The sequence below is a fragment of the Spea bombifrons genome, chromosome 8 (genome assembly GCF_027358695.1).
Source record: "Spea bombifrons isolate aSpeBom1 chromosome 8, aSpeBom1.2.pri, whole genome shotgun sequence".
Classification (NCBI taxonomy): domain Eukaryota; kingdom Metazoa; phylum Chordata; class Amphibia; order Anura; family Pelobatidae; genus Spea; species Spea bombifrons.
The window spans coordinates 33,848,386-33,871,905 of record NC_071094.1 but is presented as its reverse complement, the minus strand read 5'-3'; the positions used below and the strand labels follow the sequence as shown (position 1 = coordinate 33,871,905).

The 23,520-nt window shown below is 38.5% G+C and overlaps 1 protein-coding gene across 1 annotated transcript in view; it reads right to left on the bottom strand.

The window, feature by feature from the left end:
- Positions 1-19,807: 19,807 nt before the first annotated feature.
- GPC4 (glypican 4) overlaps positions 19,808-23,520 on the bottom strand; it is a 41,545-nt gene continuing 37,832 nt past the window's right edge. Inside the window, exons 5-9 of the mRNA XM_053473451.1 lie at positions 23,109-23,239; positions 22,643-22,789; positions 22,355-22,485; positions 22,051-22,226; positions 19,808-21,958 (exon numbers count right to left, since the gene is read on the bottom strand). Coding sequence (XP_053329426.1) covers positions 21,735-21,958; positions 22,051-22,226; positions 22,355-22,485; positions 22,643-22,789; positions 23,109-23,239 — 809 coding nt within the window. The 3' untranslated portion in view covers positions 19,808-21,734. The remainder of the gene's footprint in view (positions 21,959-22,050; positions 22,227-22,354; positions 22,486-22,642; positions 22,790-23,108; positions 23,240-23,520) is intronic.

Sequence of the window (23,520 nt, the reverse complement as noted above, 5' to 3'; positions counted from 1 at the left end):
CCCAAAGCCCCCTTGGGGGATGTGGGCAGGAACTCCTGATGACATTGGTGGGCAATCCTGTCCACAGGCAGCCCCACGACCTGGAGTTTTCCGGTGGCAACTCATGGTCAATACAGAGATCTTTTTGAAGATCTCTTTATAAATCATACCTTCCAGGCAAAACACAGAGGCATCCCTTTCATCTCAAACATAGAGAAGATAACTTTACTATAAGGGCAGTTACATTGTGGAATAGACAACTAAAGTAATTTGACCAATTCAATCAATATATTAAAAAAAACATTTGGATGTTTTTATAGATATGAAATTAGATAAGTAAGTAAATTAGATAAGGTTATGTTGATCCAGGGTGAGTCCGACTGTCTTGGAGTCAAGAAGGATTTTTCCCCCCTTTAAGATGACATTACTAGCTCCGTGGGTTTTTTGCCTTATTCTGGATCAATTTACATGGGTTTGTGGAATGGTTGAACTTGATGGTCTATATGTCTTTTTGCAACGTAAACAACTATGTAACACTTTATGTTGTTTCTATATGGTGGTAGAACACTGGGATACATTCATACCCATCAAGCATTCTAAACTCCTAGAAAAGAGGGATATCAGGGGAAGAAAGAGAGTGATGTAGGGCTAAGAGTGAGACTGTCCCCCTAAAAAGAGATACATGGACGAAATAGCGAAATCCACTAATTAGGGGTGTCCACGTACCTTTGATCATGTAGTGTATATCGGGTGAAGGCAGAGGTTGATCAAAAGTTCTAATCATTCAGGCAGCATCTCCAAAATTTGAAGCTATTATTCCTGTTAAAGCTTAACACGTATAGGATGTTTGACGTTTTTCTTCTGTATGAAGAATTTTGTTTCCTTTCTAACGAGCATTTGCAGAGGCAGCTGAGAAATCATTTATGTGCATCGGGTTGATACTCTTGGCTTATTTCAGGCAGATTAGTCTACGGCTCTGTAATGCGGTGGGCTTGTTTCTATCGATATACTACTAATGATGGATTTTGCTGTGTGGTTGATGTTCTCTACATGACTCCTCAAGACTTAGGATCGCATGTAGGATATCAAGTGCAACAATAAAGACAACTGCTGTTTTACGAGGTGTTACACATTGCACTATTTTAGTGGGGCAAAGTTTTTAAATCCGTATGAGATCTCCTTAAAAAAGTATCTTTGAATAAAACATCTAGATCTATCCTGTTAAAGTATTCTCCAGCTCCCCCTCAGTTAAAATACACATAAAAGGGACTAAACTTTATAGAGTGTCATCAGAATCGTATCATTATTAGGAGAATAAAAAGTAACAATGACATTAGAATTGACAAAAACAACGACAATGACTTTGACATGTTACAACATGTGGTACAAGAGCTCCAGGTGCTGGTTCTGAAGAAGAAGAGTATGTTTATGCAGGTTTGGGGTTATATCCATGTATTTAGTTAATTGTACTTGATAGTGAAGATTTTTTGTCACTAATGGTCTTTAGTTGTAACACAGTCAAGAAATGCACATCTATCCAACGCACCAGAGAGCTCTTAAACTATGGTCCAGATAGGAGAACTTGTTAGTGTATTGTTCATGAGGTCACAGACCATATAATCCATCAGATACAAAAAGTGATACATTGGGAGATATTTTTGTCCACTAAATGGTTCTAAACAAATAATGAGACCTAGAAAATTTCAAGGCCCCGAGAGGTCTGTAAAGTTTTGTAGACATACAGTGCCTTTATTTGTCAATACTCACATTTTGATTATCTGGTTTATTGCTGTTTAAAAATAACCCAGCAGAGGGAACCAAATTTTGCTTTTAATAATGAGTGGCACGGAAACTCACAATTAGCAATATTTTGTGTACAATATTAGACCTTGGTTTACCATAATTATATTTAAAATTAACTTTGTCACTCATAAAGTCAAGTTACACAGTTTTGGCGCCACACCTGAATGAAATACTTATTTCACAAAAATAGCTTGTCTAATCTGAGCAGGATGTCTGATTTCCTCCAAAACAGATCAGTGGTGTTTATGCATAAAATAACTTACAAAAAAATCCTAAGATTAACTCCCAGAGGCCAGGCTTAACAACCCTAGATGTAGATTTCAGCCGCAACGGGCCTTGTCATTGTGCTCCAATTGTCCAGGCAGCAGATAGCAAGGTGGGCCACATCTGGGCTCACTTTTTGATGGTAGTATACATATTGGTTGTTGGTTCCATTGTGCAGAGAAAATCTGCCTTGCATCTCACTTTATGGCAATGGAGTTGAGGAGAGTAGAGTTCCCTGCCAATAAAGAGTTAGTGGGAGCATTAAATGTGCAAGTTCATATTTTAACTTGCATTCACACAAGGGTTCTTTCCCAAACGGTCCGCAGTTGATTTGGTAATAAAATATTCTCCAACCATCCTAATTTTGTATTAATTGTCCTGGCATCTATTTCCTTTGGTTTAAACCAGTGGCATGGGTTTAGTAATTCACATCCTACCGCTGGCAACAATTTATAGATGATCATCAAAATCTCTGTTGTTCTAACCTGCCACAAGCAACTTAAACTCTCTAAGTAGCATGCTAATTTTTTCTTTAAAACTTGTAAAATTTGTCATCAAACTTATCAAACACGGTTGTGTGGAGAAGACAGACTGATTTTAGTGCAATCACTTAACTACGATCCTACTAATTCATGAACTGATACTTCATGGAAAAATACGCTTCCCTCGTCTTCATCAAACTTATATTCTTTAAGCAGGAGTTTGAGCAATTAACATGAATTTAAAATCATCTACTCTTAACAAATTCCTTGGACAATACAATCAGGATTATAATATATATATATGTATGTATACAAGCGTATTGACAGGTGTCAATTTTTGCTAAAAAACAAGTTTGTGTGAATCTGAATGCACAAGTCTACTATGGTCCTCAGCATTGCCTGTTTCTTTGTGCTTCTTCAAAAGAACATCTGGAGACCCCCTGTCTGCCTTAAAATTTCCACCTGGGATAGACCTTGCTGATGCAGGATAACTACCTTGTGTCTTGCTTCTGTGCTCAGTCAAGTTTTATTCCTCCCACACAGATGTTTCTGTTTCAGTTAGTGATTGTGTTTCAACATACATATTAAGTTGATGATAATTAGCACATGTTTGTATTATTAATCATACACCTAACTATATGCCTACAAAATCCCCGAATTTGAGCAAATCTACCTAGAACAATTGGTGCTGTTTTGAAGGCAAAGGGTGGTCATACCAAATATTCATTTGATTTTAATTGTTCTTCTGTTCACTCACCTTGCATTTTGTTAAATAATAAAAATAAACTATAAACATGCCTGATATTGGAATCAATCTTACTTTAAAAGCATTTTTCACACCTGCCTAAAACTTTTGCACAGTATTGTATATCATGACCACATCAGCCATGTTTTTCAGGACATACATCATTTTTACATGTGGCTGACCAGCCCAAATTTTTTTTTAAAGAATTCTTTTTGGACCTATGTTTCAGCACAGGGGCGTAGTCATGATGGAACAGGAAACATACACTTGTCATATTGTCTTCGTATGTTGTAGAATTAATATTACCCTTCACTGAAATTAAGGCGCCCAGCCCAAATCCTGAAAACAGCCCCACACCGTTATCCCTTCACCAAACTTTACCGTAGGCATTCCGGTACGTAGCGTTCTCCTGGCGTCTGCCAAACACAGATTCATCCATCAGATTCCCACATAGCGAAGCGTGATTCATCACTCCAAAGAACACGTTTCCGGTTTCCCAGAGTCCAGTGGTGGTGTGCTTTACATCACTCCATCTGGTGTTTGGCATTACGCATACTTTGTTACTTTGTTGTTACTCCTAGACGCTTTCGCTTCACAATTAGATCACCTACAGTAGACTGGGGCAGATCTAGCAGGGCAGAAACTACGCAAACTGACTTGTGGCAAAGGCGGTTGTAGGTTTTCATGAAGGTGAAAATGTAATCTTCTTTCAGCAAGCACGTGATTAAAGCAATAAGTAAAATTGCACTTGTTTTCGCACAAAAGCCTGGTGAATGTTCATGAGATGTGCCACAGAAGATGTATAGCAGAAACAAGTCCAAATTAAAGTGGAAATTTCTAAAATATGTTTGCATCGTAATTAAAATACTATCTTGTGGCCATATTTGCAGCTAAAAAAAAGGTTTTAGGTCATCAAAGAAGAGTTGCCCAATTGCGTGGTGGCCCCTAGCCTTGCGTGTCAGCTGATCCCACAACTAGTTTACTAAACACGACGAAATAGACTATAAATGAAAGACTTTCTACGAATGAAACATTCCCCAGTCCCAGGAACATTCATAGACAGCAAGCACTAGCTGCACATAAATAAATAATTACACGCCGCTACTTTGCAATCTGTGGCTTGGATTATAACGTGAGGATTTTAGTATGATGTAACAGATTACGATGATATAGTAAACCAGTTTCGCTAATTTCTGAATTTTGAATTGAATCATATATAGCCTTTCCGAACTATCTTTAGGCCTTGGTCATCTAAGCCACCCAATATAACCCAACTAATACTCCTGTAATGGTGTACTTTTGTTTTTAATGCCATGATATACACCCCCTGACAGACACTGGGTTACCTGGATGGGATCCTCTATGTTTCAAACATCAAATTACTCTTATACTGTAGATATTGGAGTCTTGAGAGATGATCCCTTGATAATTAATTGGATAGTATCTCCTGGCATTTATTAATGTTAAATCTGTGACATTCAAATTTAATAATAGAATAAACTACGGTGCTTTCAATAAATGTCTAGATTTACGCTATCCTTGTAGCGCCTTTCAGAATGTCTCATCATAACTGTTAATGTATTTCTCCGGAGCATGAACCACTTCTCATTCTGTGTTCCAAAGATGCCAGTATGTTCTTCGAGTTTAGGGCAATAGTAATGCATATGGGGTTAAGTTGGATGAATGACAAGGCACTGCACAGTCAGCATAAATTAATATGTTTTCTTTGTTGTTCTGCCAAATAAAATATAGTTTATTATTAATGACAATTTGTGTATAACGAAAAAAGATTTGAAAATTAGCATGGTCATAAAACATTTAAAATGCCAAGTCAAAAGGCTTAAGACCAAAGAACCGCTTAAGAGAAGCTCTCTGCACATTAATTGTATGGCAAATACACACCTGAACTCATATTTAATCAAAATACTACGATCATATTCTCGGCCATGGATAATGATTTACGCACAAGCAATTAATTTATATTATGTACATCACATTTGGCTGCTTGGGACATTAACATTTAAGATAATCTCTTTGGTGGAACACAGCTTTGGAACTATTGACCTGTATTTCGCTTCAAAGCCTGAACCGGGCAGCAGACGCGGAGTTATAAATAATAGTAGATGTATTCTGAGCGTTCATTTGGATGGGGGGTGAACTGGCAGGGGCAGGGAGCAGGGACGGGTCGGTGTGATGGATAGCAGGAGAGACTTCACACCAGCAGAAGATACAGAATGCAGAATCAGGACTTCTCGTGAATAAACTGAGTGCAAACGTGGAAATAAAATCCAGGCCTGAAATTTGATGTAAAATATACCATATTTCCTATTTGTACATCACCAGAACAAAGCAACGTAGCGGGGTTTGGGACTAGGTAAGGGAAGATGTGTGTGCAGTAAACAATGAAAGTGCTCCTTATACATCAGGAGTGGAATAACATGTAGGTGTCCGTGCTTAAGACCAGTAACAGGTGTGCTCTCTGAGATACATATATGTACACTGCGGGCAAGAGAAGATAATGCCAGCCAGCACCTGTCAGTGGTGGATTACCCATTAGGCACAGTAGGCATGTCCTTAGTGGCCCCTGAGCTCTGGTAGGCCCCAGTGCTCTACGATAATCTGCTGATATTTTGGAGTAAGCGCAATATCATAGTCTGGGGCCCAGTCTTCCCTCCTTGTGTGCATTTTCCAGCCATTTTAAAGCCCTTCATCTTTACATCTCCACCTGCCTTCCTTGTTCTACATCTACCACTATGCTTTCTCTGTACTGTTGTACCCAGCTTTTGCATTTTGTTTGTCCCTCTTCATCCTTATACTTTTCCGGCACCATTTTCATTCTTTCAAGGTCGCGTATTCTTGCTGATCCCTGTATTTATTCCTACTATTCAGTGTCTTTATCTTTCATAATGATTTCTTATCATAACACAAGCTTGCCTGTTTATAAGCCCAGGTGCTCTTTCACCCTAATGGTGGCCCTGGCTTGGGGTTATGTTCCTGTCACATGAAATGTTCGTCATCAGGAAAAACAAGGAATCCAAGGACGTTGGCTTAAAGTAAGTTCACCCAACAGCTATCAGCCATGTACCCTACTGACTGCATGATTATACCACTATCACAAAAAAACCAGCGTGAGTTTTCGGTGAGTGCCGAATAAGATAAAATCTCACATTAGTAAATAATTATGTCTGACGCCTGATTCAGTTACAAAAGTGTTAAATCCAGCAGAGTGAGTGGATAGTCAGTCCACAAAAACAAACTGCTTACTCCTAGGTCCTGACAATGGGCCGCAACACACGCTTCTTCCTCGCAGCTGGAAGGGTTGGGGCCGTACATTAGCACATCATTACAATGGCCATTTGCATTACATCATGTGTGCTCAGTGAAAAATGTTCAATGAATCTGTCTCATCTAACTTAAAGGTTGCTGGAAAGATTATCTCGGACAGGCCTCTTCCATTGTACTGCCCGTACAATATTTAGAAAAAATATCCCCTGTGGTGTATCTAACATCCTTAATGAATGTGATTTGATGTAATCTCAGGCTGTTAGATGCCCAAATTCTCTCTACTTCATGCCCCCTGCTATCATAATAGTTACAATATAACCATTTTATTCTATTTACTTCTTGTTACCAAAGACACCTGCGGACAAAGCAGCTCAGTAATACACATGCAATATACCAATTCAACTTCAGACTCGGGAAATCTGCCTGCGTTTGTACAATTTCAGCACAATGGAGTGGATTGATTTAACCTGAGTGCCCCCTAGTGACCGTTTATACTAACAGCAAGAACACTTCACGCAGCACTTTATTCCTGGAGAGTCAACAACAATATAGTAAAAATGTATGTTTTGTTAAATCACACATGCTCATATACACTAAATGGACAAAAGCATTGTGACACAGCTCTTAATTATTGAACTCAGGTGTTTCAATCAGACCCATTGCCACAGGTGTATAAAATCAAGCACCTAGCCATGCAGTCTGCATTGACAAACATTTGTGAAAAAATGAGACGTTCTGAAGAGCTCAGTGAATTTACGTGCGATATTGTGATATGATGCACTAAGTGGAAGTGTTTGGGAACAGAAGCAACTAAGCCATGAAGCGGAAGACCGCGTAAAGTCACAGAGTGGGGTCACCAAGTGCTGAGGCGCATGGTGTGTAAAAGTCGCCAACGCTCTGCTGATTCCGTAGCTGAAGAGTTCCAAACTTCCACTCACATTAATATCAGGACAAAAACTGTGCGGTGGGAGCTTCACCGAATGGATTTCCATGGCCGAGCTGCTCCATGCAAGCCTCACATCACCAAGCACAATGCCAAGCATCAAATCAAACGCCGCCACTGGGCAGTGGAAACGTGTTCTGTGGAGTGAGGAATCACGCTTCTCTGTCTGGCAGTCTGATGGGGGAGTCTGGGTTTTGCCGATGCCGAGAAAACATTAATGCTTCAGCAAACCAAGACATTTTGGACAATATAATGCTTTGTGGGGGCAGTTTGGGGAAGGCCCTTTTCTATTCCAGCATGGCTGTCCCCAGCGCACAAAGCAAGGTCCTTAGACATGGTTGAATGAGTTTGGTGTGGAAGAACTGGACTCACCCCCATCGTACACCTTTGGGATGAACTGGAACGGAGATTATGACTCAGGCCTTCTCATCCAACATCAGCGCCTGACCTCACAAATGCTCTACTGAATAAATAGGGACAAAATTCCCACAGAAACTCTCCAAAATCTTGTGTAAAGCCTTCCCAGAAGAGTGGAAGCTGTTATAGCTGCAAAAGGGGGGACAACTACATATTAATGTGTTGAGAATGCGATGTCATAAAAGTCCCTGTTGGTGTAATGCTCAAGTGTCCCAATACTTTTGTCCTTATAGTATATATATATATATATATATATATATATATATATATGTATATTTTTTCATACCTATTTGTTACTGAACAATGCATATATATATATATATAATTTTATTTTTGGAAAAATATTAGCAAGGCTTAGTGTATTCAGTATTCCAGCTACGTTCTCCTAATGTGCTGATATAGAAGTGGAAAATGGAAACTTTCTACTGGCCATGACGGAACAGAACTGTTCTAGAAATTTCCCGTGCAGGAAGCCTCTATCTGGTCCCATTGCGTATTTTATTTTACACATCAGGTAACGAGTGTTGTTTCAAAAAAATAAGACTGGCAAAAAAGTATCTCAGTACCTTTTCATGCCGTTTCATGTTTATTAAGTAATTTCCCAGACACAGCAAAGCAAATGGTTTAGAAAAGTAAAAAATAACATAACAGTAAGGCACTTCACCTACAGATGTTATGGATGTCTGGAGCCTGGTACACTCCCGACTAGTAACATTTCCCTTGTTGTGAAGCTAGGGGGATAGACAACCTCCAGAGGCATAACACAAAATGTTGGGGACTCTTGCACGCTGTATTGAATGGTCTCCTCTGTTTTATCAGAATATGTCATTGCACATGTGTGAAAAATCAGAACTAAATTATGTACTGTTTCATCACAGTTCCGATTCATTATTATAGTCATAATTAGGAGAAAATGGCATGCGAGTCTCGTATAATCTGCTGCATCCTTGAACATGAGGATTTTGTACTGAGATGGAGGAATGAAAGACTCTAGAACCCCATCAATCCATTGTACTTGGCATTGGGAGCAATGATGTTGTTTAAAGGTACTAGATTTTAAAGCTGTCCTTCTCTGGATGTGAAAATAAAAATACCTCTGAAGCCTTTAATCAACATGCACTGAAGGTTTTTCCAAGACTGTCTAATATCTTTTCATGGTACAGAGCCATGAACATCTGATAAGACACCTTGTAATGAGGTATGACCACGTCTAATGACTTAGAAAAGGATGAGCATCAGATGTTTGAACTAGACTGCATTTTTCAAGCTAATCTTCTTTCTTCTGAAATTTGATGTAAAACTACCATGAAATGTAAGAAAGTGTCTTGAAGATATGACAGTGAATCGTGTCTGGGTGCCATTAAGGTACATAATTAGGGAAAAACACAGGATTCTTAAAGTATAGCCAAGTTGATCCCTCCCTCCTTGAATCAACATATAATAAAACACAGAGGAGACACACATCTGGGTTGAGATAGACACACCTTAATTACCCCAGCAAATTAGTATTAGATTTAAAGATAAACTTGAAGATAAACCACGAGGAGCGGATTCATTAACGCATCATCCTCTACATCAACCAGAATCTCTAGGCCACGGTGATGCACACATTCAGCAAACTAGACCCTGAAACCATACCTCCCAGAGATAAGCGTCAACCTCCACTGCACCCATCCATAGTGAACGGCCATTGTAGGAATTCAGAAACAAATCCTAAACCGCCAGAACATCCTTGTGACACCTGGTCTTACTCACAAAGTGGAAAGGAGCGTTTACCCCGCAAGTAGTAAGTGATCAGCGCCTACAAAATATCTGCCCCATCGGCGTGATTCTACACGCAAAGCACAACTTCCCAAATAGTAAAAACTGCTGCAAAGTCACCTTTTTAGCCTGATGAACTGCAACCAAATGATCTGCTTCCGGACGAAACACCAAAAGAAGCTCTTTCTCTCTGGGTGGTGGTGCGTGGCCGTTCTTAGTTGGCGGAGTGATTTGTCTGGTTAATTCCGATAACGAACGAGACTCCTCCATGCTAACTAGTTACGTGACCCCTGGCGGTCGGCGTCCAACTTCTTAGAGGGACAAGTGGCGTTCAGCCACACGAGATCGAGCAATAACAGGTCTGTGATGCCCTTAAATGTCCGGGGCTGCACATGCCCTACACTGAAGGGATAAGCGTGTGTTGATGTGCATGTCTTTGTTGTGAGAATAAAACATGTTGCTTTGCAGTAATCTGAGAGTTTAAATTACTGGATTATCACAGTTTGAGGAAGGATAGCCTTTTCCCCTAAGAAAACCCAAGGTTAGTTTGAATATTTGGTGTCACTTAAGGCTTCAGTGCCTCTCTTTCTATACAGTCCAAAAACACCCACTCTCTAAATGAGGGCCCGGACTAGACATCTGCCACACTGGGCAAATGCCTGGTGGACCGCTGGCCTTTGGCTCACCATACTTTCCTGATCTATCGCTGCAGCATATTCTATGGCTGGATCATCAGGCGTCTGCCAGCCATAAAGTGCTAGGGCTGCCTCATTATCCCCAGTCCTGCCCTGTTTATGATCCCAAATACCATGAAGGACAGAATCATGCCCCAAGTATAAAGACGAGTCCTAGTGGTTTCACCATATCTGGGAACTCTCTGGGTTCCTGATCGTTCTTTGTGTGAAGGGGGAAGAAATACTCCGGATCACCACTGTTGATGATTTGCGAGCGGGGCCAGACTGTCCTACCGGGATATCTGCCTACCCTGGGGCTCCCATTCAAACTCCCACTACTCATCTGCCAATGATGTCATATTTGGCACAGCACTGAGGATATTTGACATCCCCCCCCCTCTCCTTAACTGTATTTTTTATACTTCTATTAATAGTCAAAAAATAAGAAATAATGAGTCAACACTACAAAGTGTCCTTAAAATTTCTTATCCTTAAGAGGAAGCTACACATATGTTTCTTCTCATGATTCACACTCAGAAAGCATGCGGTTGTTTGCTTCTGAGACTAAACACAGCATACAATATATACATAGAATTGTCATTCCCAGATAAACGTCTTCGTTGTGAACTTTATCTGTTTACTCCAAGTCCTGGGACCTTTTTTTATATGAACTCAATGAAATAATGTATAATTAAATAGTTTTGTAAATTGCTAGAAAGGTCCAGATTTCTACATTTGATGGGAAAAAACCTCAAAATCCCATTGGACATGTTAATCATCCAAGACTTACCGAAAAGTTATCATGATATACTTTTGTCCCTAATTCCCGTATTAAGCTCATGCAAAACACTTGCTCGGTATGGCAATATGTCATTTACTTATAAGATCGGGGAAATAAAAATAATAGGCATTAAAACAACGCTGCAAAATAATGGTTTTTATTCACAATTTGGGCATATTTATTACACAGTTGTTACATGGTAATTGTAGTAGAAGATGAAGAGCAGGATTACATATGAATTTGTCTTTTTAGTCCATTATCGCAAGGCTTATATTCTATTCGGAGAAAAACTCTCTTTCTCCCTACATTTCCCTGCTTTGAATGTGTTACGATGTCATGTTTCTTTGTGTTGTAGTAAATATAAAGAACCAGATTTATTATTTTTTTCAAGTTTTACTGATCTGTAACCACAGCTTGTAGCAGGATCATAAACTAAAAATGCATGGCTCCAAAGCCAGATGTTTTAGCTAGGCACCCCTGCCCCCACCCCATATTTTCAAGTATAAGTGAGTGGGAGATGTGGAGAAGTGTATTTCTCATATGAAACAGGGATCCCTGTTCAGAGGGGTGATGTGTGCATCCTGTGTCCTTGCAATACTAAACCATGCGGCACTGAGACCATGGGTGATCTCCTGAGGAGGGCGTCCAGTATGTTGAGAACATGGGCTCGGGATAACATATACATCCTGGTCCCAGATGCGTTCGTAGAGGAGTAAAAACTGATGACTTACATGGATTTTTTTTAAATTGTTTCTGTTAATTGTGTTCCAGTATATCATATCGCTAAAGGAGCTGACCAACACCACCTTAAGACCAATTGAGAGATTGTCTTGGGATGCAATGCAAGTGCTATTATCCACCAAAGAAACATGGAAGCAAGTTATCTGGGCCTTAGGATGCACAGAGTACATTTTATGATGTTGTACCCACTATTTCCAGATACATTCTTAAAAAAACTTTCATGGGAATCATAATCTGGACAAGGTGGGTTTCCATCTATCACCCACCATCTGCACATATCATTTTCATTAACCCACCAAAGGCTTCCAGTCCTGTGCTGGATCTAGGGTATTGGCTATGGGGTGGTTTCTGATACCCACTGCTTGATATCATGGTAAAAAAAACCCTGAGAGGTGATCAGTAGGAAGATACAACTTAAGGCCATTTGAACATCTTTTATTCTAAAAACATTCAGAAACACCAAAATCACCACCTTTACAGACAGTTAGTGTGTTAACCTCATTATATGGTTTTGTATAAACATGATGGACGGAAACAGAAATGTTAGAAGAACCCAAGTATGTGATATGCTTTTTATTAAATAATATGCACCAGGTTCTGGTTTATATGTCTTTCCTCCACCCAACACGTGCAATACTATTTCTTTGCCGGCAACAGTTTTTTTGATGTTGATATCTTCACCATTTCTCAACAATACTCCAATAAAAATACTCCCACTGATGTTTGCTAAGAAACCACAGGGGCCCGGTGCGAAAATTGCCCTGGGGCCCCCCAACTTCAAAATATTTGATGTCATCATGCAAGTTGTCATATATTTCAAAATGGAATAAAATGGATTGCTTTGTTTCTGTAATGTTTCGGAATGATTGCAAATTAAACTTTATTAACCACATCATGGGAAAGTATATTTAAAACTTCATTACCACTCTTGTGACCTTGATATTTAATATGTGAACCTACCTTCTTTATACAAATACCCACTCACGGCACTGCATACAATGCTCTTTGTCCACACAAATTCCGCTATTTCTGAACACTTCAACTAAGATTACTTTTTTTGGGTGGAATAAAGCGTGTAACACATTTGAAAGAGATATTGCACCTGTCAAATACCAGGGAGTATGAATGCCTGCTCAGTCTTACTTTTCACCTAGTAAATATCAAATAATTATTTTCCAGAATTACCCTTTCCAGAATTCTAATCGGTTTCCATTAATATCAAAGTTCGAAAAGCCAAAGGAGCAGGAAGTAACAGATTAAAAGCAGATGTGGTTCGTTATTTTGCTAATCACGTTCTAGAAAGCAGCTTAAGGTAAGATCATCGTTAGCTGGCAAACACAAACATCATACAGCGCTGGTTTCAATTTTCTGGATCTCACAATAAAATTACACGACTCCCACCTAAGATGAGAGCTTAGTTCGATATATTACAACTAAATCACGGTTTACAGCTAAATCATAGTCTTGTAAAATAGATTTTGCTCACACAACTGAGAACTAAAAAGGTCTGTCTGGGATAAGTGGAATAACGTGCCAACGGTGAATGAATTCTCCCCACACATTAGTCTGTACACATACTCGGATCCCGAATAAATGGCTTGTTTGTAACCCTACCCCTGACAGTCATAGATCCCGAGGAAAAATGGCAAAGGGACAAATATGAATATTTTCTGGTCAAAGTATTGCTGTTAACAAAAAAAAAAAAAAAATAGGGTGTTTAACATTTACCAAGGCAGACCTTTCTTTTGCACAAACTTTTCCATGTTTTTTGTGTAAAAAATAGTTATACTTTACAATGAAAGCGCTGCAAGCCGGTGTGCAATCTGGAGGGAATGGAGTGAGGAGAAACCTTATGTAAGGAAAATGGGAGAGTACGACAGACACAATGCGTGTTTCTAGCACACATGTATTACGTACTTTCATCTGCCGCCAACTTTTATAAATATTTAATGTACGGAATTGCAAAATAACATATTTGGGAAAATGTTAGATCCGCCTGAAGAATGGTGAGCTGTTGGAGACAGACCAGTGGGCTTTTGAGGCATTGTCCGGGGCATTCAAAAACAGCTTGACAGCAGATAAGAAACATTCGTCACCTCTAGTCCGTCATTATTTCTTCTGTAGAGACCCAGACTTGGTCTGGTATTACGCCCACCCTATGCATGTTTACATCACCTCGCTATATTAGCCAATGACCGGCATCTGTGAAGAGTACATTTGCTCAGTGCACCGGCATTGAGCGCCTGGTTCAGACAATTCTGTGATGTGGATTGCTTGCTTCTAATCATATTTAGTCATGATATGTGATGAGTGCAAACATAACTAGTTGCAAGAATTATTTCAGGATCCATACCCAGCCCATGTATTTATTTTGGGAGCTAAGCTAGGCGTGAACCAGGATGCTACCCAAGACGCCCGGTAACTCACCTCTGCATCGCTGCCCTCATTTCTGAGTGTTGGGGTATGACATCATACACCAGCTCATGACACCGGGGACAGGGTATATTTTGTTATGGAAGCTGTACTGGGTATACGGGGATGTGCAACTGCTTTTGCTGCAGAAGGGCAGCTGTCACCCTAGAATAGGCCAGAATATGGCGCTGCAGAATCCTCCCATGCACATTTGGACTTTGTGGTTTGCCAGGAACAAAAATATTAGCGAGCTATGGCAAATAATGAAAAACACACATGCATTGCTTCTAAAACTAAAGATTCTGGTGGTCGGCGAAGTTCCTTCTTCAGGTTTTATGAGCTCAAAGATCCAACTGCTGAACTGGTCAAGTACCAGATGTAATAACACCATAGATTGAATAAAATAGACCTTGCTCTGGCACTAAAGTTAAATGTGGGTGGATGATAAGAAGCGGGTGTTGAAGTTGAAAGACTGATTTAAACATGGAACGCCTAAAATATATTTTATTTGGAGTGGCTTGGGAAAGGCATTGACATTTTAAGGTGAAGGAGCGCGATTTCAGCATAACCAGACAAGCAAAGCATAGCAAAGGGCAAATATCCCAAGACATTCTGAGGGGTTGGGTGGCTGCGGACCAAGCTGCTGCTAAACAATTCAGGAAAAATGTACCACCACTCCCTCTGCAAAAATATGCATGAAAGCTCTTTTAGCTGCTAGCTAAAGGTTGAGAAAGTAAAAATGTTTTTCATGGAAGAAAAAGTATTTATAAAACATAAGTTAAACCGGGGCCATGCAGCTGTGTGGAACCTTCATAAACAAAACCCCACATTCAGGTTTATCTTTAGCAGAAGACAACTCTTGGGCAAGATAACAAAAGCAGGATGAGATATTGTGAAGTTTCAAGTCAAACCAAGGGACACATAAAGGGAAGGTCTAATTCCATACGCTGCCTCACCAGACTTAAAAAGTACTTTAATACACATACATTAAACCTGTTAAAAATACAATTAAAGCACTTATCATTAGAAGCTGTAGGTCTAGAGCTGCAGTGGAATGCCCTCTCATTTTCCTCTAGATTGTAAGTTGTTTGAGCAGGGCCCTGCTCACTTGTTTCTATAAGTCAAATTGTTGTTGTACATTACTTATGTTCTGTTTACCCATTGTACATCGCCAAGTAATATGATGGCGCTGCGTAATAATAAAATAATTATTATTATTAAATAATTTTCCCACCAGCTGGTTTTATCTTATTTTGTTCCAATAAACTACCTTTATCTACAGATCTCGAGGCTGCCATTGTCGTCAGTCATGTGATATTTTGGGTGAAATTCCCCAAACACCACATTGAGCTGATCCTTCCCACCATATACTTTCATTGGTTAGAGTGTCCTGTGGGGTGAGCCATTCCTGGACAGGCCTCACATTACATTTTTAGGCTCACTGATAAAACTATCTTTATGCTTAATGTCTTCTATGGGCCTACACTGAATACGGTTTCCGATTCGGAATCTATGAATGTAACATTGGCTGTTTATCACATAACGTTGAAGCCCCTATTCTTGGTTACTATACTCTAAATGTATCACTGAAGCCAACAGCACCATACCTGACAATTAATCTCAAGGCCGTCTTTTGTGTACAGGCACATCTCTCAAATCTGCAGATTATCAAAGGCTACATTATAAAGGAAACTGCTTACCATAGAAACATCTTTTCCGATCGCTGCCTGCAGGATTCAAGCAAAACGGAGCGCTTAACAATGCACTTTTCAGTAATTGCTTTTGCATACACTAAGCTATTGGTCAGTGGGTCAGCCCCGTCCTGCTGAATCACAAGCTTTAAGTAGTTTCAATAATAATACAGTGACAGCTCCCCTTTAGTGTGCTGCTTTTGTCTGAAATATTTGCTGTGAAATGGTCTTTTGGTAGTATTTATGATCACACGTAAGAGCAACTGCTTACCCCGGTCAACGTGTAGAGCAAGCAGAGCAAATCTACCAGCCCAATGCCAGCAAGAAGCGGATAAAGAGCTTCCTTTCTGTAAATGGGTCCTTGCATTAACCTTAACGACATGTGCAAGGACCGCCGTATCGGAGTCCCACACTTCTCTCATTTATCCATTTTGAATTATTCACCCGATCTCTAAAGTTAAGGCCTGGTTTAAAAAAAAAGTAGTCTACTCCGAGGCCAATATCCCGTTGAATGTGATGGCACTGTATAAACCAATATATAATCAGAAGATCTGGGAAGATGTCAGTAAAGCTTGTAATGCAGCTCGCATTAAATGTTTTCCAGCGGGCTTTGCCAGGGACATTCCAGCCATCCTATACCCTTTAATGCATATAACTGTGCACATGCAGGGCGGGACTCTGCAGAATCCCCCCACATGCATTTGCCCCTTTCCCGACAGCATACACGAAACGTTGATGAGATGTACGTACCGCCAGTAAGCTCCAGTGCCGGCTCTGCCAACGTGGCTTTCCAGGGAGCACTTTCCTACCGCCAATTAGCTGCTTGAAGCAGAATATCAGTGGCAGCCAAAGTCAGACCACGAAGGAAGAGAGAAGCTGCTGCTGCAGGAGCGCAGCTTCTGTGTTTGCCCAGTGTTTTTTTTGTTGTTGTTTTTTTTTTTATTTAATATATGCATTCTACTTTGGAGAGGGTGTCCGTGACATTAAACTGTCTTCTTGTGTCATGTAATACAAAGCACTGAGATTGCACAGAAACTGAAAAATAAGTTTGTAAAGTTTTTTTGTTCTTTTAATAATGTTATTAAACCGTCACATGTAAATAAAAGACAGATCTGCTTAAGTTTGTTTGCTTGAGACCGATACTAGAGACATAAAAAGTATAACGTATTAAACCAAAAATTGTTAGACACGTTCATTTTCTTTTCTTGTACAACCTGAAATCACTCAACAGATTAAATCTCCGCTATGATGAAATGTCTGGAGGGCACGAGTTCAACTAAACTGACCTTAAGTAAGCAATAAGCGTGTTTGTAACGTTAGTATTAACGATACAAAGAGCTATAGCACATCAAACATTCAGGGGGCTTCTTAAAACAACAAGGTTCATATGATGGATTCTGTTTTGTTTGGTTCCGTTTCAATTAGTCATGACCCAATTTGTGGCAATATAGTCACATTTAACATTGAAGGTCAATGGCCAGCTTAATACCTGCAAATAGATCTGCAAAAAATTGTGAAAATAATCCAAGAAAAAAAAAAAAAGACATGCAAATTACCAAACAAAGCAAAAAAAAAAAGTAGGATTTATTTTTTTCATTTATTTAAAATGTTGTTTGTTGGAACATAATGTCCGGGTATGTAATGCCAGAAATGTAGACAATAAAATAACATTGTACGTGCACATCACAACTAATTAACAAACGTAATGAAATGTGTGAATAATTGGTATATGCAATATACAGTTGCATTTATTTTATTTTTTTTTATACAGGAGATAGCTTTTATGTAGAGTTAAGGATAAAACCTCACATGTATAGTTTTAATATAAGGTCTCAGGATAGTCCTATTGTCTTCCGATTAAAGGACACAAAAAAAAACATTCATTATATTCCCCTGCTAGTAAAAGAGTTGCCAGGACTCTTAACTACGCATATATAGCCAATAAATGCTTAAAATGAGGTTAGCCTTTCATATATATATATATATGTATATTTGATCTCTCCTTCTACATAAAAGTTTTAACGTTCAGCAGACATTTTTACTGAATGATGAGAAAAAAAAAGAACTAATTACGGTCTGAAGAAAAAAAAGTGTAAAAAACAAAAACAAGAGAAATGGCAGAATGAGCAGAAATTGGAACAGAGAGCCACCCGAACCAAAAACAGAAGCAATATACAATTACACATTTATATAATTTAGCATATACCAACACGCCATTTACCTTCCCCATCTACGTCCATTTATAACATTGTTCAGAAAACCCAGGTAATTACAAAACCCTCCGAAGGCCGTCACTCCCCCCTCCCAAATTACTTTATAGTTACTATGTAACTGTCAGCTTTTGCTTTGTGCAAACAAAATTCATAAAAAAGTCGATTCAGTTGCTAATAGAAGCAAAAGGACATAGAATACAACTCAATTTTAGTGCATGTCTAACTTTTTTTTCATTAAAAAAAGGGGATAGAACCAGGAAAGGGATTCATGATTTCTAAACAATTCACATTCATGGTTGCAGAATTTGAATTTAGACCAAATTTCACCTTGACCAAATTTCCATAAGATACTACATTTTTGGTAACAAAACACAGTTACAAAAAAATAATATATATATATTTATAAGAAGAAAACTCCTATTTTAATATCGCTGTATTGGAAGCCACAAATAATTAAATGGCCCAAACAGTTATGTACAATAGATATAAAAAGGCTTTCTGTATTTTTTGGAGTTTTTATTTTTTTTTTTAGAACCTTAGACATGTGGGGGGAAAAAAAAAAAAATTGGACATTAAAAGGCACCTTTATATCAAAAACAAAAATTAGGCAGACTGGCCAATTATTTAATAATAAAAATCCCACGGCTGTTGTAAGAGATTATAGCCAATAAAAAAGAGCAATGAACGAGTATACATTAGTTCTTTAATCCGCATGACCCGATAGGCACACAACCAATATTCCCGTTAAACTTAAAGGACACGCATACAAATCGCTCCATGTGTCAATGGTTTCACAATGAAGTATAAAACGTTACTTTGTTTACCTATTTGGAAAATCTTTTGGGGCCAATATACATTCCAACAGTATTAAAACTTTATATATAGTCATGTGTCGCACTTTATGCTCTTTTAACACAACGCTGGTGTCGTGCGAGTTAAGCCCTTGAACAAAAAAGAAGTCTTATTGTCTGAACATGTGCATGAATTGTATATATATGTATACAAATATATATATATATATATTCACAACTAATTTAATCAGATTAATATACAACTACTTGCTCATTCCTTCATAGCTTAAATAAATATTAAAATATGTAGACATGGCGATTTAAAGGCTTGTCTGTGCTCCTTGTAATACTCGGGATTTGTAGATAACCCTAAAAATCTCATAAAAAGAAAAAGAAGTGGGAAACTGGAGATCGTCTAAAAAAAAAAAAAAAGTAAACAAAAATCAAAAAGTATTTCCAATGTAGAATCACTAAAAAAAACATCAGGGTTAAAAAAAAAAAAAAAGGAAATTTTCTCTTTATGTCGTTCTATACAAACACCTTCTACAACACAACACAACATATTTCAGTCCCTCAAAAAAATTTCAGCCAAAAACCAGAAAAAATTCAGTACGCGTTTAACATGCTAAATTCCTAAGTAATGAAAAATATATCTATAGTTCTCAAAGAAATGCACGGTTAACAGTCTATAAACAGTAATTAAAACATTAGAAAATGCCCAATAAAGGCAGTTCAAATAAGGATTTTTTTTTTTTGGAAAAAAAACCAAACACATATCTAACACTAGTTTATTTTAAAATTATTTTTTGGGAGATATTATCTCAGTTTTTGTGAACTGGCCTGCCAGCTGGTTTAAGCTAGAATGCTTATCCTCCCAGGACCCATGGAAATCAAAGAATCCAAGATATGCTTAAATCCGAGCGTTACAAGACAAGAGAATGATTTGCAAAGGTCAACTTAAAGAACCATTGCAAGCATCATTTGGGGTCCTGTAAAAAAAAAAATTTTTAGCAGCCGATTGTCCCAAAAGCAAATCCGCAGGAAAAAAAAAAACAGCTGGAAAAGGTGAAAATGTTTTAAAGCGAAAGCGATCTAATAAGGTCTGCGGGGACAGCTTTTCTAGCTGCATTACGGAGACCGGATTTCTTTCCACCTAAAGTCATAGCCCTCAAAGCTAAATAGGAAATTCCTCAGAATTGAGGTAGTTGCTAAATATCTGTATTCGTTCCAATCTCGCACGTCTCGACTAAAGCTATTTACAACTTTCCCCCCACGCAACTTTTAACATTTAGATTAATTTTTTTTTCATTATTTTTCTAGAGAAGAATTTTTTTTTTTGTACAAATGCTTGGTTGCCTTAATAATACAGATAAGTTATTGGTTTAAAATTAAATATTCTATGGCAAATTGGTACGTGCGTCTAGGAAAGAACCTCACAGATCTCATTTCTTTACTAGATACAAAATACATTTTAGACAGTCCACAATATATCAGTTTATTCCTTATAACAGTGGGCTTGGATAAATTTGTACAGAAAAGCATTTTTTTAATTGTTTTTTAAAAAAAAAAAAAAAAAGTTAAAACTCAACTAACTTAAAAGATTTTATACAGAGAAACGGGTAAACGTGTGAAATCCACACTCCATTTTACATCCGGAATTTATTGTACGCCAGAATGATTACGTGTACCATGAAAAACCAAATAAGATAAATGACCCTGAGCTGATCATTCAGATCTGAACACTGCTGATTTTAAAACAAGATATATATATATATAAACAAAAAAATAAAAACAGATTAAAGCTAAAAAAAACAACTTTGTAGTTTTCTGCACAATTATTCTGTTGGCAACAGGATGGTTGTTCTTTCGAAGTATTATACGAATGATCAGTACCTTTGTAAATGTTTTAAGCCAGAGATGGGGTGAACTGATTATTTCTTGCGTATCACTCACCCGAAATTAATATTAAAATTGAAGATTTTTGTAACAATGGATATGCAAATGCCCCATTCCCTAATGGGACATCATTTTATATGGATGGCACCCTGGAAACACATTGGTTCACCGCCCCACGCTTCGCTATTTAATACAGTACAGCAATATATCACACACATATACCAACACCTAAGTCACTGAAGCCATGTGTGTTCATACCACTTAAAACCGATGTAAAATCCAATTTCCAGTAGACGTACCCTCCATCACAAGACACGCAGAGTACCAAGCGTCACTCCAACGTTTAGATAAACCCAACATTTCATATACAATTATTTTTTTTAACTCGTATTAACATATCTAAAATTTCAACTGAATCTAATTTTTGCAGGTGGCTTGGTCACCCCCCCTCCAAAATTAAATGATAAATAAAAAAAAAAGCTTCTGTACAGATACCTCATAAAAAAGCGTACTTGTTACATGGTTAGGTTTTACCCTGGAATTAATCACATAGAAATGTGATAAAATACTAATGCAAAGCTACCTAGAAATCTGTATATACACATTTGTCTGCCACGTTCAGCTTACTGTAACCTAACAGGTTGAACAAGTCCATTTTCCATGACAGTAAGTGTGGAGGTACAGATGGATCCAACACGAACCAGTGGCAACATGGTAAAAATGATACACCTTTGCCGGTTTACGTTAAAAAAACAAAATGTCCTTTGATGAATTTCTTTTAAAAAAGTGGAAAAAGGTGCACTCCCATTTTGAGAGAAAAAAAGTCTAGTTTGCTAAAGCGTAAAACAGTCTTCCATTATCTCCACTGCCTCATCAAGAGCAAGGTGCTGAGGAACAACGCTAGCAGCGAAGCAGTGTTGGCACACGCCGCAGAAGGTGGATCTACCGCTACTACAGCCTTGTCTCCCACATGTATCCTTGTCTTGACCTTGGTCTCTTCGGTGGCATTGAACACAAACTCGTCGCTGCACTTTGGACCCTCGCAACCACTACCGCTTCCTTCACCGCTGCTTTCGTCGCCTGCAAAGCCCAACCGGAAATAATTAGATACAGAGCTCTTTCGCTAGGCAGATTTTTATTATTATTATTATTATTATTAAATATATACTCACTTATATCGATAAAGTTGACGTCATTCCCATTGTAGGCATTTCTCATTTTATTGGTCATTATCCGTAAAGCCATGATCTGCTGACGGATCACCATGTCTGGTTTTGTGATGTCCACTTCCACATCAGGATTGTTAAGCTGACTAGCTAACCCATTTCCCATTACTGCATAGAGGTACCTGAAATAAACGGTACAACATTGGATCATTATTATGGCGGGCAGGACACCAGAATGCATACAGAATCAATGAAATTCTCTACCAAGAACATCTATGTTAGGGAAACCCGCTACTAGCCGACTACTAACCTGCTCTTATCGCTTCCATTCCAACAATCATCTTCATTGGCTCCTGAAGTCCAGTTATTCTTGCATATATTGGCCGGCAGAGAAGACCAAAACTTTTTGGCGGACTTTAACTTTTCTTTCACATCTGCCACCTGTATCAACAACACATACGGAACAAAACATGAGGGGACTTGCAGAAAGACCCAGCTTTACAAACGGCTTATAGCGGTTAGATCCTATTTTGGATTAATTTATACATCATTTAAAACCTATAGACCTCAATGCAGCCTGAGCAGAGAAATATCTCACCAGTCTATCCAGACTTGTACCAGCAGCTGTTGTTGGCCTTTCTTCGGGGGAATAGGCTCTGAAACGAGAGTTGAAACCAACTTCTGAAGCAGATCGGGCAGCTCTTCCTTGGGTATTGGGTTTTGGTTGGCCACATCCTTGGAACACCTTTACATACGAAAACGGGAAAGAAAATAAAACAAGAATTACAAAAATATAATTGTTTGCTAAGTACCGTTCCAAGACATCGGACACAACGTGATATTACTAGTGTAACAAGTAACTGATGGATACTTATATACTCTTATGTTATGTATCCTTACAGATCATATACCATCATAGACAGCAGCTGATGAGTTTTTCCCAATAACAACCATTTAACCCCATGTCTTATTAGCTTGAAGTGCCAAAAATATTTCTTAGAGGACGTGACAGATTCAAAAGCTATTGGGATTCTGCATTTTCGGAGTGGAGTCGGCCTACGTACCTTCTCCGAGACCTGCACGCTGTTTTCTTGCATGTTCATTATGGCATCCGAGATTTTGACATCGATGGGATCCATGACGGTCTCAATGTTGAACGGTCCTTCCAAGCGTTCGGCCACCATCAACATGGCATCTATAACGAGGAGACTACAATGAAGTACACTTCAAAAACGCACACAGGTCTCAAGTACGAGCAAAAAAGGAAAACAATTGGGATTCAATGTCAATGTTTTGTTATATCATGGCTGAGGCATTCAAACTAAAAGCTATGCTATTCATATAAAATAAAGTTGAAGCTAACAAATTGTAAAGTTCAGGCAACCAGTCCATACAATGCTTCACGCTGAAAAGCGTACACGTTTAACGATTACGTATGACATTTTTTTTTTATCCCGACAGCGTAAAGCATAATAG